We start from the raw sequence: 19,730 nt of genomic DNA, 5'->3' as shown, positions 1-19,730 counted from the left end.
GAACTAAGGATAGACTTTTGGGGTGTCCCGGGCTTCAGTCTTCATCCTCTTCTATCTACATTTGCTTCACTGCTTTTCTTAGTCTCATTCTCGGTTATACACTGCAAATTTCTGAATTTAAATATATAGCCCAGACTTCTCTTAAACCTCCAGACTTGAATATTCAACTGCCTACTTGACATATTTATTTGAATGTGCAAGATATTTCATTTTACATTTCCAAAACTGAAATCCGGGTCTTTACCTTCTGATTCCCCAAGGCTGCTCTATCCTTAGCATTCTGTATTTCATGGGATGGCAAATTCATTCTTTCAGTAGCTCAGGCCAGTAACTTTGGAATCATCTTTCGAATTTTCTCTTATCCTTTGGTCAACTGGTCAGGAAGTTCCATTGACTCTTCCTTCAAATATAGAAGTCCAGCACATCTCACTACCTCCCCCGGGAGAAACAGATCCAGCCCCTAGTAATCGTGATTAATCACCTTTACTAGTGAAATAACCTCCTAACTAATCATCCTTATTCTACCCTTGCCCTGACCTAAAGCCACTTTCTCAATAACCTGGGCAAAGATACCTTTTTAAAAAGTAAGCCAGATCATGTTAGTCCCTGGTCCAAGGATACACAGTAGTTCCCCCTCATTCAAAGTCACATTTATGGTCTTATAGAACCTGGATTACTTTCCCTTTGAAAGTATAAATCTGGACTACTTTCCCTTTCCCTTCATCTCTCTTTGTCCCCCGATATACTGGTCCTTTTGTTCTTCTGTTAAATATCCGGAAGCTCTTATCCCAGGGTCTCTGCCTAGAATGCTCCACCCTAAACACCCACACTGCTATTACAAGTCCTTGCTCACATGTCTACCTTGACCAACTTGCTTAGGACTACCAGTTGTTCCTCTTTAGCCTCTTCTACCTCTTATTTTCCCCACTTCACATATAACCTTTTATTCTATCCTGTTGCTAATGTGTTCATTTATTTTTGCTGATTACATATTGTTAGTCTCCCCAATTAGAATACAAACTAAAGTGGGGGTGAGGGTTGTATGTTTTGTCCACTTGGGAAAAACAGGCTTCTAGAACACAGCAGACACTCAATAAATATTTGTTAAGAAATAAATTACAGAAGAGAAGAAAGGCAACAAATCCCCATGTATTGAGTGCCTGTCACCCACTATAATAGGAACCTCATGTTCTGCCCCCAATCCTCCTTATACTGAAAGGTCTTATCCAGAAAAATTGGAATCACTATCTCCATTTTACAGAAAACTGAGTTGAAAATGTAAAATATCCATACTTGTGATCACACAGTAAGTAGCAGGAGTAAGGCTCAAGCCTTAGTATGAAAGTCTTCCTTGAAAACTCATGTTTTTATCCTTGATAATCAGAAGCTGCAGGCAACAACAAAATGGCCATTAATTGCTGGATTCTCTCTAAAAGAATTTCTAAAATGCTGTGAAAATTTTTGTGCAGTGGTCTTTTTCAAATAAATGAATTTGATGAAGTTGTTTCAGTCACTGCTAAAAAGAACATCTTTTCAGTGAGGTGCCAGGACTCGTATATTGATAAATTATAAAATGGCTCCTTACTATTCTCATTTCTCAGTAACTTATAAATTTATGTATCTCACCAGATCAGTCAAAAAGATGGTATTCTTATAAATGTAAACACCATTTCCTTCAGGAAAAATAAATGCTAAAGTGCCCTCTCTCAATGGACCTTCTCAAAACAGGTCCTCAAAGAGAACATAAGCCACTTTGCATCTTGCCAGAAACTGAGCAATGAAAAATGTACATTACATTCCTCTTCACAATGATAAATTTGTGGTCTGGCTAAAAACAATGTCATCATGGTCAAAAACCACTCTGATATAACCAGACTGAAGGAAATACTGTGGTTTCATTGATTTCAGCTTTTGATAAATATAGCTTAGCCGAAATAAATTCTCAAGTCCCACCCTCCCCACCCCCCCAAGGAACATAAAACATTATAACACAGTGCCTACCACTACATTATCTAACCTACTTGGAAAATGCTTCATAAAGCACTGGTGTATTACATGAGTAATTTGAAGTAGATAAATGTCTCCTATCTTGCCACCTCTTAAAAAATCATTTTGAGTGAAAAATTCAGAGAGCGTATGTGCTCCCTTGTACTTACAAGCAACTTAAGACAATACAATACCATTTACTTGGGTTGTGTATTTATAAACCGGCTGGAAAGATAAAACAGGCCTGGATTTTCCCCAGAAAAACATAGCACAATCCAATAAAACACACAAGCAATTTAGCAGATGTTGACTCGGTATTGTTTTATGTATATACTTCTCTTTCCCCCTTTTTCACACTTCATAATTATTACACCACTGTTCAAGTCACGTGTTATTTTATATGGTGTTCACTTTAAGGCAGGAAGGCATTATTATCTTCCCTCCTAAAGCTTTTACTGATTTCCCACCTGAATTCTCAGTAGTAATTCCCAGGAATACTATAATTCTCTCATGACATTCTATCACTGTGCTGTAGAAGGCTTCCTCTGTATATCTGACTTGTAATTTTGGCTGTTTCCTTTACATTTCTTCTTTTTCTCTCCCCTCTTCTCTTTTCTTCTCCTCCTCTGGCTCCTTTTCAAATGCTCCTCAATTACAATCCTACTACCTTGGTTTCCTTGATTGAAAATGCATGAAACAACAGGGCCCACTTCACAGAAGGTTGTGGATCGTAAAAAAGAAATAAGTGTACAGTACTCAGGGTGGTGCCCAGCAGAGCACAGAGCCTGAGCACTGGACCAGCAGACCATTTTAAAGGAATAAACAATTGCCTTTGTATAGACACAGTGCAGACTCAGGACCTTGGGCAGAACAGGCACTCAATAATGTGAACTGAACTAAGAGGGGTGTGTAACACACTAGATTTGCTCAGTGAACAATTTTCAGTGCACTTTCACATGGGGGCTTTGTTTCTCATATTTTCATTTTGTAATAAACGTGAGTATTGTTGTTACTTAAATATATACCAGTAGCTTACTTGTGGAATCCTTATAATATGATAATACTTAAAATTCAGAAACTGGCATCCTGAGGAGGAGAAACAGGAAGTAAAAATCCATGGCAGGGTATGCACTGAATTTTTGCAGCCAATCTTAGGAAAGGTGATGTAAACCCAAGCCCTAGAACAGTCTGGTGTATCTCAAAGGAAAAAATAAAAAATCAAGACTGTGTAACAGGGTCTATGGAAATACAGGAGTACCATCAAACCTAGAGAGTGGCAGCAAGAATTCTGAGTCACAAAATCTGAAACCCTTTGAACATTTGGATAGAAGAACAATCACAAGAAGAAAAGGCTTTTTACTGTCGAAGCAGATTATTTGTAAAAAAGTTAAAAAAAAAAAAAAAAAGACTGACTGAAAGCAGAGGAAAGGGAGCCTGAAAAGAGTCTGGCAAGCCAGAAAATTAACAGAAATAAATAGAAATTAATTGTAAAACACTCATTATAGCTCAAATCATGTCCGTAAAATTTCATTCATTATCTGTTGTTTTAACATTGATGACTTCAATGTTTTATTCCAGTAAAATACAAAAACAGTCTAAGTGTTTTATTTTCTCAGTCCTGAATAATTGCTTCACTGGGCTTTTCAGGCAATCAGTCTTAAATTTCTCATACGCAGACTTTTCTACAAAGGTTTTCTATATTAAAGTCTTCATCGGGACAGGGAGGTTTGCGTTATTTCCATTTTTTGTATAGAAAAATGGAGACGCAGATGAGCGGAGGAAGACCCCCATAATCACAGGAAGTATTTGCACGCGAGCCGGAAGTGAAATTTGTGTCTCCGGAGTCCTCAGCTGGTCTCCCTGCCATTGGCAGAATCATTCATTTGTTCAACCTGTTTAACGGCCTGTTGTGTGCTGGCTACAGTGCCTGGCGCAGCAGAGCAAAATGCAGTCTCCTGCTGCTCAGTCTCTCCGCCTACTGCATGAAACTGACAAGCTCACTATGAGCATCATAGTTGTGCTATCATGTGCGAAAAAAAAGTGTGCAAGAGACATGACAGGCGGGAGGAGCTGTCTGACCACATGGGAGGAATCTGTCGCTCCAGGAATCAGAAAAGCCATGCTCAAAGAAGAGCCGGAAAATGAAAGAGTAATGTCAGCTAGGGAGGGAGAGAGGAAAGGTAAAGATGGAGTGAAGTATCCCAGCCAGCACATTTTATTATTACTTAAATTCATATGCTGTGTTTTCCCTCTCTTATTCATGTGCAGTATGACCGGAAGTCATGTTTTGCAAAGCTGTTCCCTGCCAATGTGCATCTGTGATAATCCCCCTCTCAGCACTCTGCAGAACTATTAGATCATTCTTTATTGTCTTAATTGTGAAATAAATCTTTGCATACAATTTCAAATTCCCCTATAAAATAAACCAGCAAAAAATAAATAAATAAAAACTATAGCCCTGAGTTGCCATTTCTCTGAGGGAATGTTATTTAAGGGAATCTACAACAAAAAATATGCCCTAAACCTGGAAGGGCGTGAAATAGGCTGGATCTGATGACAAATGGGTGGCTGGGAGTCCCCTATGTTAGCTGTGTCCTACCAACAGTTCTTGTCCCCATGTGCTATGGGTACTGGGTGCACATTCAGAAAAAAATATCCACGCTAGAAAACTTTAGGGACACAAAAGGACTAATTTACTAATCTGTGTCTAGCTAGCAACCCTCGGGACAACGTATAAGCCAGGATGAGAACCTTGCTGAAGACTCTGAACCAATGAGACTTCTCAGATGGGAGCATGGATTTATATCAGGATAACAAATATCAATGTCTCAGATGGTAAAGAAACTACCTACAATGCAGGAGACCTGGGCTCCATCCCTGGGTCTGGAAGATCCCTTGGAGAAGAGAATGGCAACCCACTCCAGTATTCTTGAGAATCCCATGGACAGAGGAGCCTGAGGGGCTGCAGACCATGGGGTTGCAAAGAGTTGAACACAACTGAGTGACTAACACTACTACTAACAATCATCAAATACCTATGTCACCATTAACACCTCCTTGCCCATGGCAGACACTGCTGATAATTCATGAGTCTCCCTCCTACAATTAACCTCAGGGGCCCTTTGAAAGGAACACTTTGATCAGTCTGGCTCCCCTGATGTAACATAAGCTTCTCTGGTGGCTCAGATGGTAAAGAATCTGCCTGAAGTGCAGGAGACTTGGGTTTGATCACTGGGTTGGAAGATCCCCCTGGAGAAGCGAATAGCTAAGTCAATCAGTTAATCAATCAATAAAAACTTTCACAGGGTTTTAATCTCAGCACCAAGTCAGATTAAACCTCATTTTGTCTCTCTGTAAAATAGAGTTAATGATGCTTACCTGACTTGTTTATTAAGAAAATTACCTAAAATATCTAGGATAACACCTGAAATTTAGTAGGCATTCAATAAATGTTAGTTTCTCCTTTTTTTAATGCTGGCATAAACAAGAATAAAGTGGCTTCCCACTGAGTGACTGTCATAAAACCTAACATTTTGAATAGAGACTAAATTTTTATTTGAGGGAGTGTTCATGGTAGGTTTTGTTTCATGCTAAGGGAAAGGGAAAATCAATCAACTCTAGAATATGCTTTTCCTGAAGAGGACCTGGGGACTTTTGTTCTGGCCTAGAGTAAAAAATGTTGCAATTAACAACAGCTTTTTGGGGAACAGTGTATCTGAACTTTACAGTAAATGATACTTGTTAAAGAATGACTTCTGACTGCCACCCTCTTTCTTCTACTCATAATTCCCAGATCCAGTGAATTACTCAGAATTAATCGGTCAAGTACAAATATTGATCACTGCCAAGTCAGTACCAGGAACATTTCTAATGTGAGACACGTCACGCCACTAGGCAGGAGGAAGCCTCTTAGGTGTTTACTTAGTTTTGCCCTCTCTGGTTTAGAATCCTGACTCTAAGATTCAGTTGTAAAACACCAAATTTAAATTTCTTTCTACAACAGTACATAACAGTTCTGTAACTTGGGACTTCCTAAAGGCAACAAAAAGGTTTGCTGAGAATGACTTGATCTATATACCACAATGATAATTACATACTTTGATTATATAGTAGGTACTGTATATTAATTTGTAAATTCTATGCTAACCATATGAGTGAAGCACTGTGCTCAGGACAGGGTTCTATTTGTGAGCAAAAGAGGCAAAGTCGTCTCTGACATCAGGGTGCTTATAGTAAAGTAGAGCTGCTGCTGCTGCTGCTAAGTCACTTCAGTCATGTCGGACTCTGTGCGACCCCATAGATGGCAGCCCACCAGGCTCCCCCGTCCCTGTAGATAGACCTAAACAATATGACGTCTCTCTCACACCCCCTCACATATGCACATATATACACACAAAACAGATTGTATTTACAGTAATACAAGGGAAAATAAGGTATCTAAATAGAACATGGGCTTCCCAGGTGGCTCAGTGGTAAAGAATCTGTCTGCCAATGCAGGAGACATGGGTTTGATCCTTGGGTCAAGAAAATCCCCTGGAGAAGCAAATGGCAACCTTCTCCAGTATTCTTGCCTGGGAACACCCATGGACAGAGGAGCCTGGCAGGCTACAGTCCATGAGGTTGCAAAGACCTGGACACAACTTAGCAACTAAACAACACTAAATATGACACAGACACACACACCACTTCCAATTCTTCTCAAATATCAAAGCAGAAAAACTTCAGCTTAGGCTAAGTGATGAGAAGATATTAAATGATCAGGGTTATGAACAAGGCAGAAAGAATTCTGAGTTTGCATCATCCTGTGATCTCAAGCCAGCATGCAAGAGACCCAAATCCAAACACGTAAAGAAAGAAGCACAGGCAGACCCGTGGTCTGTTGGTGGAACCAAATGAAAGCAGGCGTGACGGTGTTGGTTCCAGGCAGCCCCTTGCACTCTGGGCACACCTGTTGTTCATGTGCCAAAGGAGAGTCCCACAAGAGCCCCACATGAGCTTTATACCTGAAATGCCCTGACTGACAGCAAAGGACACACAATCGGACTCTCAGATATTCTCAGCAGCATCTTCCTTTCCTCCAAAATCATACAGGAAGTGTGGAGCTCAGTAAGGAGTCCCTGCCAAGTCAACATACAGACCATCAGGTACATGTTCTAAGATCTTTGAACTCCTCATTCACTCTGCCTGAACAAACACTTGGAAGAGGGTTTGAAAACCCAACAGTCTAGGAACTATGAACTACAGGAATATTAACCCTGTAAGACTGATACCCAAACAGTAAGCATGAGTACTAATTATTACTAAGCAGTCATATTGTTTTTAGGTGTCCAGGAAATCATTGAGCCATCCATCTCTCATCAGATGTATGGGCAGCACACAAGGGGAATCACAGGATAATGTGCATAGTACAGTTTTGGCACCTTGCTATCCCTTAAAAAAAAAAAAAAAAAAAACTTGTATTTTCTGCTGGAGAAGGTATAGAGAAAAGGGAACTCTCCTACATTGTTGCTAGGAATGTAAACTGGTACAGCCACTATGGAGAACAGTATGGAGGTTCCTTATAAAACCAAAAACAGAGTTACCAAATGATTCCTATAATCCCACTCCTCGGCATCTATCTGGGAAAAACTCTAATTCAAAAAGCTTTATGAACCCATGTTCACAGCAGCACTATTCACAACAGCCAAGACATGGGAGTGACCTAAACGCCCCCTGACAGATGGGTGGATAAAAGACGCGACACAGATGTACACACATATATGGGCATGTATACATACATATGTATCATGGAATATTATTCGGCCGTAAAAAATAAAATAATGCCATTTGCTGCAACATGGACGGACCTGGAGATTATCATGCTAAGTGAAGTATGTCAGAGAAAAGCAAATATCATATGATACCACTTATATTTGGAATCTTAAAAAAAAATGATACAAATGCACTTATTTTCAAAACAGAAACAGACCCATTGACATAGAAAACAAACTTGTAGTTACCAAAGGGGAAAGGGGGTGGGGAGGGATAAACTAGGATTTAGGGGTGAGCAGATACAAACCACGATACATGAAACAGATACACAGCAAGATGCCATGCACAGCACAAGGAACTACATTAAGTATCTTGCAATAAACTGTAATGGAAAAGCAAAAAACTCTTGTTATCTCCAATATATGTCACTGCACGCTATGAAAGGATGGATTATACTAGAGAACCACAGAATACAGATCAGGCATGAAAGTGGGGGTGGGGGGAAAGTGAGAAATGGAGACCTTTCTAAATAAATGTCATCAGAAAACAGGCCTTGATTTTGTAATTTATGCCTCCTGTGCTTTTCAGAAAGGAAATACTTGTGCATCTTCTGAGAAACTCTAATATGCTTGTTAGGAGGGAACTTCACTGATATGATCAAGATTCTTTAATCTAAAATATGAAAGCATATGCTAAACTGATTAAATGCATAATAAAATATAAAGTACACATTCCATACATTCTTAGTTAACTTCTAAGACTAACTTTAGTTAGACTAAAATTCTAGACTAAACCCTTCTAATCGTGACTTACCAGTACACTGAGTACTGCCAATAATTTACCATTATACTTATATACCATATATATATATTCTTATATATATAAGAATATATATATTCTTATATACCATATATATAAGAATGAAACAGGGATTAAAATAAAAAAGAAAGAAAACCATTACTGGAGAAAAGACCCAGTAATTCACAGAAGAATATAAGGAAGAGATTTAGGAAGAATAACAGGGCGTTCGGATGTTTGTAAACCAATGCAAAGTGGGGACAGTAATCAATGAAAATCTAAATATATAATAATGTTAACAGTATCTCAAGATTCTGAGATTAGATAGAACATGTCCCATGACAGGAATACAGCAATGGAAGGATACCACCCCTTGCTCAAAGGAATTAGATGTAATAGTAGGGAAAGCAGGGGGCTTCCCAAGTGGCACTAGAGGTAAAGAACCCACCTGCCAATAAAGACATAAGAGACAAAGGTTCAATTCCTGGGTCGGGAGGATCCCCTAGAGAAGGAAATGGCAACCCACTCCAGTTTTCTTGCCTGGAGAATTCCATGGACAGAGGAGCCTGGTGGGCTACAGTCCATGGGTTGCAAAGAGTTGGGCACACCTGAAGCAACTGAACACAAGCATGAATAGGAAACGGGTACATACGAGAGCAATACGCCACTAGGAAAGAGCTCTGGAAACTGAAGCTCAGAAACCTGTGCAAGTTCTTTGGGTGAGGATTTAAGAAGGCAAAAGAAAAAAAAAATAAACTGTATCTTTAGAGAAGGGGTGTGGTGGGTCATCCAGGGAACCACTTTCCTTTGGCCTCTGACATCCTTTCTTCCTTCTAGCTGATCTAGCTTATGTCTTCCCTGGCATGTCATCTTTCCGCTGCCATTCCTTGAGGTCAGTGTCACATCAGACTTGCAGGCTCCTCAGAATTCTAAATCTATATCCATGAATTTCCTGTTGATTACATTCATTTCCATGTCTCTAATTTCTACTCACAGATGATGCCTAAAGCTCTACCTCCCACCCTGATATCTCTCCTAAGCTTCTGCTTCTGTCCGCTCCACTGGTCATAAACATTTCAAATACAACACGTCCAACCTGGGACTAGATGTCATGCCTATAAACTGTGATCCTTTTCTTCCAACAGCCCTCTTCGCAGTTAATAGCACTGCCATTGGCTTGGTTGGAAGCCTCTATCCTGACTCTGCTATCTATCTACATCATCATTTCTTTCAGTACTAGCCCTGAAATATCTTTACCAGCTGAATGTTCTCAGGACAGTGGCTTTTAGTTCTCGCCCTATTGTGATAGCTTTCTAACCATTTAGTTCACCTCTAGTCTCTACCTGCCATCCAGACCTCCTGAATTTCCAATCTATTTTCCCCCTCCTACTAGTCCTGGCCTTGAGACACTATAGTTCATGGAAAGCCTGAGGTAGGGTCAGGGAATTGTCATATAAGACATTCATATACTGGATGAGAAGTCAGCTTGATGATCTCTACGGTTGGGCTGCCAACCCAGGGCCAGTTGTACAGTCACTGAACTTTGTTGTTGTTCAGTCGGTCAGTTGTGTCTCACTCTTTGTGACTCCATGGGCTGCAGTGTGCCAGGCTTCCCTGTCCTTCACTCTCTCCCAGAGTTTGCTCAGTTTCATGTTCACTGAGTTGGTGTTGCAACCCAACCATCTCATTCTCTGTTGCCCCCTTCTCCTGCCCTCAATCTTTCCTAGCATGAGGATCTTTTCCAATGAGTCAGCTCTTTGCATCAGGTGGCCAAAGTATTGGAGCTTCAGGTTCAGCATCAGTCCTTCCAGTGAATATTCAGGGTTGATTTCCTTTAGGACTGACTGGTTTGATTTCCTTGCTGTCCAAGGGACTCTCAAGAGTCTTCTGCAACACCACAGTCCAAAAGCATCAATTCCTCGGTGCTCATCCTTCTTTATGATCCAACTCTCACATCCATTGTTGAGCCTTCTTATTAAAAAAAAAATCCTTTGTCCCACCCCCATGTACTGATTCGAAATCTCTTGAGTTTAGACTCTTGAGTTGTACTTTTCTAGACTCTCCCAGTGACTGTGATGCACATTCATTTTTGGAAACTCTAAGATCTTATCCAATTATAAGATTCAGTGATTATAACGCTCTAATCAGAATCCAATTTACTATTCCAAGAGAATAGCTTCAAAAGTATTTTGTGCAATGGCAGCATCATTAAACTCAACATAAAGTCTTTGGAGTGGTTCATGTCAAATGAAAAAAAAAAAAAAACACTCATTTGAATGTATAAATTCTCACAAGTTTTTGAAAATAGTCACAACATATTAGAGGCATCCCTTATACACATTTCTTCCAACACATATCTAGTGGAGCTCTCTTTAGGTTCACACATGATGTTAATAGGTTGTACATGAAGAGTTCAAGAATATATTTGACATAAAAATAGTGTGAATCTTATCATATAGAAAGCATTTAGTAATTAGTATGCTAATTACATTTGTACAAAAACAGTTAAGATTCAGTAAAACAGTATGGGGTAACAAAAAGAAGTGAGTCGAGGGAAAACCTTTCTTGTTGTTGTTTCATCGCTAAGTCGTGTCCAGCTCTTTGCAAGTCCATGGACTATAGCCCTCTAGGTACTTTGTCCATGGGGTTTCTGAGGCAAGAATATTGGAGTGCATTGCTGTTTCCTTCTCCAGGAGATCTTCCCAAACCAGGGACTGAAACTGCGTCTCCCTCATCAGCAGGTGGAGTCTACCACTGAGCCATTAGGGAAATATATATATGTAATTATATAAATACAGTGATTCTCTTTAGCTAATGAAGGGATTCCTGCTTCATGTACCACATAATATCTTTCCTCTATAAGTAAATTACTATGGTCATTTAATAGCTCAGGACCTAGAGGGGAAATAGACTCCTAGAGAATTAACTACAGTATATGGTAAATTTCACTGCCATATCACTATTATAAACTGTTATGGAAGAATGATAAAAATGATTGGTCCCTATTTTCTTGTTGTAAAATAGTCTCTATGAGGAACAAATTTGTAAATATGAACCTTAACCCTATGGTATACTAAAGTTTCAGAAGCTGAATTCCTACATAAAAACAGCATATGTGAACACGGTTGCCTAAACTGTGGATACAGGTATAGTCATTAGCGGGCATCCCTGGTGGCTCAGGTGGTAAAGAATCTGCTTTCAATTCAGGATACCCAGGTTCGGTCTCTGGGTCAGAAGATCCCCTGGAGAAGGGAATGGCCCATTGCAATATTCTTGCCTGGAGAATTCCACGGACAGAGGTGCCTGACAGGCTACAGTCCACGGGGTCACAAAGAGTCAGACACGGCTGAGCGACTAACACACATATTCATTAGCAATGAGATATGCATTTATTTATAATTCTATACACTATATAAAATAGCTCATATTTTCTCTGGGCTATCCACATACACACTTTTTAAAGTTAAAAGCACAGGTGTTTTAAATAAGCATATATTTTCCCACAGAAACTATTTTGTAAAGTGTGCTGGGGATCCTAAGCTAACTCACAAATCCTATTAAGCCCATAATGAATCTTATTAGAAACTAATAATACTATTTGGAATCTAAGATCTTGAAGAAAGAGACTGGCAAGTCAGAAATAAGGGAAAAGAAAAAGAATGTTTCCATTCCTTTTTACAAGACAGCTGCCCTTAAACATATTTTGAAAGAACCACACACTTCTTTGTCACTATCAGGGAGAAAGAATTTTTCCTCTGCCCTTCTAGGTTCTTCTGGCTGGTCTAAGAATAAAATTGACACGAGACAACAAGAAGAGAAATCGAAGAGCTTAATAACCTGTAGACAGGGGAGAGACTCAGGAAAAATGAGGAACTCACCAAAATGGCCAAAGCCCTTACCTTAAATACCATCCTCAGTTAAAGACAAAAGATGTTAAGGGTGGTGACAGTCAGCAAGGGGAGAAAAAGCACAGCAGTAAGGGGAACAAAGGTCATTATGCAGATTTAAGTCTTTGCCTTCTCCATCAATCAGAATTTCTAGCGATATTGTTCAGCCTCCTCTTCTATACAGTGAGGGAGATCCCCTTACAAAAAGAAATTTCCCTTATAAATGCAAACGTTTCTGACAAAAAGGCGGCTCCTATTTGGTTTTCAGAGTTCTTCCTCTGTCTGCAGTTTCTTAGAAAATAACCATCTTAAAATAATTAATATGTCAAAGAGACATATTTTGGGGTAGCAAATCCTGCACCCCCATACCATCATTACATACTGTTATTGCTGCCTCCCTTAGCTCCAATTAACCATTGACATTCAGTCACTTACTACAACACCCTTGACCATGGGATATAGGAAGTTATGCCTATATCAGTTAGGATCTGGTCTGGCTGCATTGTTGTTATTTAATCACTCAGTCATGTCTGACTCTTTTACGACCCCAAGGACTGTAGCCCAACAGGTTCCTCTGTCCGTGGGATTCTCCAGGCAAGAATACTGGAGTGGGTTGCCATGCTCTCCTCCAGGGGATCTTCCCAAACCAGGGATCAAACCCTGGTCTCCTGAACTGCAGGCAGATTCTTTACCACTGAGCCATCAGGGAAAACCAACTCCTCTCCTGCTTACTCAATAAAGATATCTCAATTCTGTTTTAAAAATCTAATTGACAGGAATGATCCTTCTAAAGCAATGGTTCTCAACTCTGGCTGCACACTTAGAAGCCCTTGGAGTGCCTTTTAAAAATCCTGATGCCCAGGCCAGTGAAATCAGAAACTCTGGCAGTAAAACCTAAGCCACAGTATTCTTAAAAAAATACCTAAGTGATTACAGTGTGTAGTCAAGCTTGAGAATCACTGTCCTAAAGACATTTTAAAAGAAGGCACATAACCCAAATGTTGCCACATTGCTGTGTTTTTTGTGGTAGAGTCAAAGATAGCTTAGATGGATCCAACGTTGGTCATCTTGATGCCTTTACCTTTCACATACCATCTCATCTGCGTAAACAGTCTATCATTTCAAATAGTTCTCAAATCTTTCTACACCTTTATCTGATCCAAAATCCACACAGCAATCCAAAGAATGTTTAAAACACACACACGCAAATCTGACCACCTCATTCCTCTACTCTGCATAGATCCCTCCAATGACTTCCCATCTATCTAAGACTCTTTGCTGGGCAAGATCCCCTCCTGCCTACATCCTGGGCTTATCTTGGGCCACTCATCACATTACTGTATATGACCTCCTCCCATGCCCCCAAGCTCTTTCTGTACAATTGATTTGTTTGCCAAAAACAACCAAATCCACAAAGGAAGCTAACCCTCAGCGCTTGCATTTGCTCATTCCTGTTGAAGGAGACTTTACTATCTGCAGATGGAGTCAAGATCCTTGCTGTGTGTCAACATGGCCCTTATCCCACCTGTGAGTCTTTAAAAGTGGCTTCCCCACCACATTTGTTTGTTTAAGGGCAGGGAATACGTTCTTTATCATTTTGTTTTCAGAACCCAGAACAGCTCCTGTCACAGAGTATACATTTCATAATCTAAAGATAAATATTTAATGACTGAATATCTGAGGAAAGGAGCAGTATGGGATACTGAAGTTAAAAGGGTCGACTGGAGACCAACTGAGAGAGTCACAAGCATCTGCTTGTACCTTAGCGCAGGTGACCCACATCCACATTTCTTCCCTCTTCTTCACTGTGTGTCTGTGTCTCTGCAGGTTGTGACTTGATCCCAGTGCAGTATCTCCGCTGGGGTGACCCCGAGCCCATTGCAGCCGTGGTGTTTGCCTGCCTTGGCCTGCTGGCCACCCTGTTTGTCACCGCGATCTTCATCATCTACCGAGATACGCCAGTAGTCAAGTCCTCCAGCAGGGAACTCTGCTACATTATCCTTGCTGGCATCTGCCTGGGCTACCTGTGTACCTTCTGCCTCATTGCAAAGCCCAAACAGATTTATTGCTACCTGCAAAGAATAGGCATTGGTCTCTCCCCAGCCATGAGCTACTCGGCTCTGGTCACCAAGACCAATCGGATTGCCAGGATCCTGGCTGGCAGCAAGAAGAAGATCTGTACCAAAAAGCCCCGATTCATGAGTGCCTGCGCCCAGCTGGTGATCGCGTTCATCCTCATATGCATTCAGCTGGGCATCATCGTCGCCCTGTTTATCATGGAGCCTCCGGATATAATGCATGACTACCCGAGCATTCGAGAGGTCTACCTGATCTGTAACACCACCAACCTGGGGGTCGTCACCCCTCTGGGATACAACGGACTGCTGATCCTGAGCTGCACCTTCTACGCCTTCAAGACCAGAAACGTTCCGGCGAACTTCAACGAGGCCAAGTACATCGCCTTCACGATGTACACCACCTGCATCATTTGGCTGGCCTTTGTGCCCATCTACTTCGGCAGCAACTACAAGATCATCACCATGTGCTTCTCCGTCAGCCTCAGCGCCACGGTGGCGCTCGGCTGCATGTTCGTGCCCAAGGTGTACATCATCCTGGCCAAACCCGAGAGGAACGTGCGCAGCGCCTTCACCACATCCACAGTGGTGCGCATGCACGTGGGCGACGGCAAGTCCTCCTCCGCCGCCAGCAGGTCCAGCAGCCTGGTCAACCTGTGGAAGAGGAGGGGCTCCTCTGGGGAAACCCTAAGGTAAAGCCTCTGTGTGTGTGGCGGCGGGGGGGCGGTGGCTGGCCCCTGTGGCCGAAGCAGTGGCCTTTGTTTCCCGGGGCTTTTACATGGAAAATAGCTGAGGAACTAAAACTAGGGGAGGCAGGGTGCTGGCTAAGGGTTTTGGACATCAGCCTTGAATGCTTTTCGTGGAAAGACTTGGATACGTACCTATAAGTGGATATGGGACCTAGTGACAGCCTAATCCTAGAAACTTAAAAGTTGAGATAAAGGGAAAAAAAGCAAAGACTTAGGGCAAAGGGAAGTGAGGTCAGAAGGACTGGGAGGGCACAGCTAAGTCACTAAGGCAAGGCAGGGTGTCTGGGTCGTGAGGGGCACAGAGATCCACTGTGGACTAAATTCTGACTCACTAGAATAGAGCAGAAAAGAGTGTGTAGAGAGCAGGGCACCAAGAGCCTTACCCGTCTGCTCTCACACGAGTCTGACTCTTTCCTGAGCCCAGACTAACCCTTGACTACCTGTGCCACAGAGATGCAAGAATATAGGATTGGTCTTTTCATTCTTAAGGGGCAACTTGAACCCCTGGGACATGTCTAAGGAGCTGAAAGGAGCAGAACAACAGAGTGGTTTTGCCTATAATCAGCCTTAACAAGCAGCCAGTTCCCCACGCTGCCTGTTGTCCCGCCCCACCCACCAAGGTCAGTGTCCCAGGTAACAGTTTTTGGCCAACCGCTATCAGAAAAGAATCTGAAGCCAACACGCAAGGACGCCCCCTCGCCCCCATATGAGGGACTAAAGCGCTTCAAAAGGCAATGAGATCATTTTAGTGGCTTGAGAACCATTATGGAGGTGTCAAAAAGGCTACATAGACTGTTACTGGGAATAACATTTAAGAATACATCTCAAAAGAACCAGTCAGAATATCATCCGCTAACTCTTACAGAGATTTGAGAATTTTCCGAAAATCTGAATAGACAAGTGGGAGAGAAATACTTTTCAAACGAAAGATAAAAAGCTAAACACGAATCCTTGAACAATTCTCTTACCCCATCATTTAGCCAGCATGAAAAGTCCTACTTTCCAGTCAGCCCTAATTCATCAAAGCCTGGATGATGGGTGATGGTAAAGGTACTGTGTCTGCTGAGGACTAAAACAGATTTCACAAAATGCTTGGAGTTTATCCACACGGCCTAACTCATTTGCATTGTTACCTTGCCTCCTTGCCTCTTTCAATTCTCTTCTGATTCCTGTATGCCTCTCATCTCTTTCCATGTATACTGTGAAAGGTCTTCAACTAACTTGTAAGCCTTAGTAAAAATAACTTCGTCTACTTCTTCAATAAATCCTGGAAATGCCATGGTCTATACACAGAAGACCTTCCACATATCTAACTTCAGGCATATTTTCCATCTATCTTCCTGACTCCACTCTCAAACATTCTTTTTCTGCAGCTCTGCATGATCAGCCTTTTATTTTGTCTAAGAAAATTTATTTTTCCAAGCTTTCATTTTATCAGCTTTTCTTTAAACTCTCTCTTCAAATATAATCTTCCAAGGCATCCTGATAGATAAAAGAAACAGGTTGCTGGAGGGAAAGTTGTGAGTCTGTACCTAAGTACCCCAAAACTCACCGGGGTAGGCTCCTTAGAGAGAGGATGCAGCAATGGTGAAGAGCACTGACCTTGAAGCCAGCTTGTCCTGAGTTTGAACAGTAGCACTGCCATTTCTCTCTGAGCCTTAGTTTCTTCCTCTGCCATACTGAGATCCTATCACCTACCTCACAGGATTGTCAGGAGTGAAAAAAATAGTGTGTGCAAAGGCCAGGCAGACAGTAGACATGTTAGTGGAGGTAGCAGAGTGCAGAGCTGGGCAGCATGGAATTGAACAGCAGCAGCATCACTCACCAGCTGTATGACCAACCATGGGCAAGTTACGTGACCTCTCTATACCTCGATTTCCTCCTCTGATGAATGAAACACATATTACATATAGTTGTTATAAAACTAAATGAGTAAATATATGTAAGTGCTTGCCACACAGTAAGTACCAGGGACAGAGGAGCCTGGTGGGCTACATTCCATGGGGTCACGAAGAGTCGGACATGACATAGTGACTAAACGACAACAGCAAGTACTACTGAAGTGTTTGCTATTATTATTCAATTCGGCCGCTCAGTCTTGTCTGACTCTTTGCAACCCCATGGACTGCAGCATGCCAGGCTTCCCTGTCCCTCACCAACTCCCAGAGCTTACTCAAACTCATGTCCATCAAGTTGGCGATGTCATCTAACCATCTCATCCTCTGTTGTCCCCTTCTCCTTCAATCTTTTCCAGAATCAGGGTCTTTTCCAATGAGTCAGTTCTTCCCATCAGGTGGCCAAAGTATTGGAGTTTCAGCTTCAGCATCAGGCCTTCCAATGAATATTCAGGACTGATTTCTTTTAGGATGGACTAGTTGGATTTCCTTGCAGTCCGAGGGCCTCTCAAGAGTCTTCTCCAACACCAGAGTTCAAAAGCATTGATTCTTCGGTGCTCAGCTTTCTTTATGGCCCAACTCTTACATCCATACATGACTACTGGAAAAACCATAGCTTTGACTAGGTGGACCTTTGTTGGCAAAGTAATGTCTCTGCTTTTTAATATGCTGTCTAGGTTGGTTATAGCTTTTCTTCCAAGGAGCAAGCATTTTTTAATTTCATGGATGCAGTCACCATCTGCAGTGATTTTGGAGCCCCAAAATATAAAGTCCCTCACTGATTCCATTATTTCACCATCTATTTGCCATGAAGTGATGGGACTGGATGCCATGATCTTAGTTTTTTGAATGTTGAGTTTTAAGCCAGCTTTTCACTCTCCTCTTTCACTTTCATCCAGAGGCTCTTGAGTTCTTCTTCGCTTTCTGCCATAAGGGTGGTGCCATCTGCGTATCTAAGGTTATTGATATTTCTCCCAGCAATCTTTATTCCAGCTTTATTCTAATCTTTATTTCCAGAGAAATCCCAGCATTTCACATGATGTATTTTGCATATAAGTTAAATAAGCAAGGTGACAATATACAGCCTTTATGTACTCCTTTCCTGATTTGGAAGCAGTCTGTTGTTCCATGTCCAGTTCTAACTGTTGCTTCTTGACATGCACACAGATTTCTCAGGAGGCAGGTAAGGTGGTCTGGTTTTTCCATCTCTTGAAGAATTTTCCACAGTTTGTTGTGATCTACACAGTCAAAGGCTTTGGCATAATCAATAAAGCAGAAGTAGATGTTTTTCTGGAATTCTCTTGCTTTTTCTATGATCCAGCAGATGTTGGCAATTTGATCTCTGGTTCCTCTGCATTTTCTAAATCCAGCTTGAACATCTGGAAGTTCTTGGTTCATGTACTGTTGAAGCCTGGCTGGGAGAATTTTCAGCATTACTTTGCTGGTGTGTACTAACTTAACAACTGTCCATCTTTTTCCACACCTGAAAGTATCTATGTCGGGTACACAATAAGGATGATCTTAACAAAGAGAGCATCATAAAAGGCAGGACAAACCTATAGATATATTGATTATATAGCCTGGGCCTGATGGAGTATCTGTTTTCACCTTGTCCAGCTGTATGCCCGACTAAAGAGCACAGCCTTTGCAGGGTAAGCTTAGGAGTGGAGGCCTTGTCTACCTTGTTCATCACTGTGCCTCCAGTGCCTAGAAGTACTGAGAAGGGTGCTTGACACATAGATGACACTCAGCAATCATCGTTGGTATGTCTGTTGAATGAATGGACTGGAGAAGGTAGTAATGTGGTAGCTACTTTTTGCTTGTCTTCAAGTGTTCACACTACTGCCCCCTAGTGGTTCTTTCATAAGACCAAGTCTGCAGTGATCTGTATTACAGATACCCTCTGCGCTCACTCCTGGGATCATCAGTTTCTGCTCAAGACTGGGATCATTAATCCCATCCACAGATCTCATGTTTTGCTATAATTCTAACGGAGAAGGCAATGGCATCCCATTCCAGTACTCTTGCCTGAAAAATCCCATGGATGGAGGAGCCTAGTGGGCTACAGTCCATGGGGTTACTAAGAGTCGGACACTACTGAAGCAACTTAGCAGCAGTAGCAGCAGCAACATTCCTCTAGTAATATTAAATTACTGTTTTCAACTATCTCATTTCTAATGGCAACATAAGCAACAAAATTCACTGATAATGCTAAGGCATGCGTGCTTGCTAAATTGCTTCAGTCGTATCTGACTCTTGCGACCCCATGGATTGTAGCCCGCCAGGCTCCTCTGTCCATGGGATTTTGCACACAAGAATACTGGAGTGGGTTGCCATGCCCTCCTCTAGGGGATCAAACCCACATCTCTTTCTTGCCTACATTGGTTCTTTACCATAGCGCCACTTGATAGTCCATACAAAATAGGAGTTCTCAAGATTTGGGGCAGTATTTTAACTTGTTTCCCCTATGGGGTCATGTAGTTATTCATGATTAGATTTTGCAGTCAGTACATCTGGGTATTAGAATATCAAAGAAGTTACAGAGGGAACTTTGGCTAGTGTTGGCTTTTCTGTACGCAGTGTTGGCAA

General features: G+C 41.6%; 1 protein-coding gene across 4 annotated transcripts in view; it reads left to right on the top strand.

The window, feature by feature from the left end:
- The window catches only part of GRM5 (glutamate metabotropic receptor 5), a 643,881-nt gene that overhangs the window by 551,113 nt on the left and 73,038 nt on the right, over positions 1-19,730 (top strand). For all 4 annotated transcript variants that reach the window (XM_027531649.1, XM_027531651.1, XM_027531653.1 and 1 more), the window contains exon 8: positions 14,250-15,189. In XM_027531649.1, the coding sequence (XP_027387450.1) occupies positions 14,250-15,189 (940 nt within the window). The remainder of the gene's footprint in view (positions 1-14,249; positions 15,190-19,730) is intronic.

This window comes from Bos indicus x Bos taurus, chromosome 29 (assembly GCF_003369695.1).
Source record: "Bos indicus x Bos taurus breed Angus x Brahman F1 hybrid chromosome 29, Bos_hybrid_MaternalHap_v2.0, whole genome shotgun sequence".
Taxonomy (NCBI): Eukaryota; Metazoa; Chordata; class Mammalia; order Artiodactyla; family Bovidae; genus Bos; species Bos indicus x Bos taurus.
This window is presented reverse-complemented; position numbering and strand designations above follow the sequence as displayed.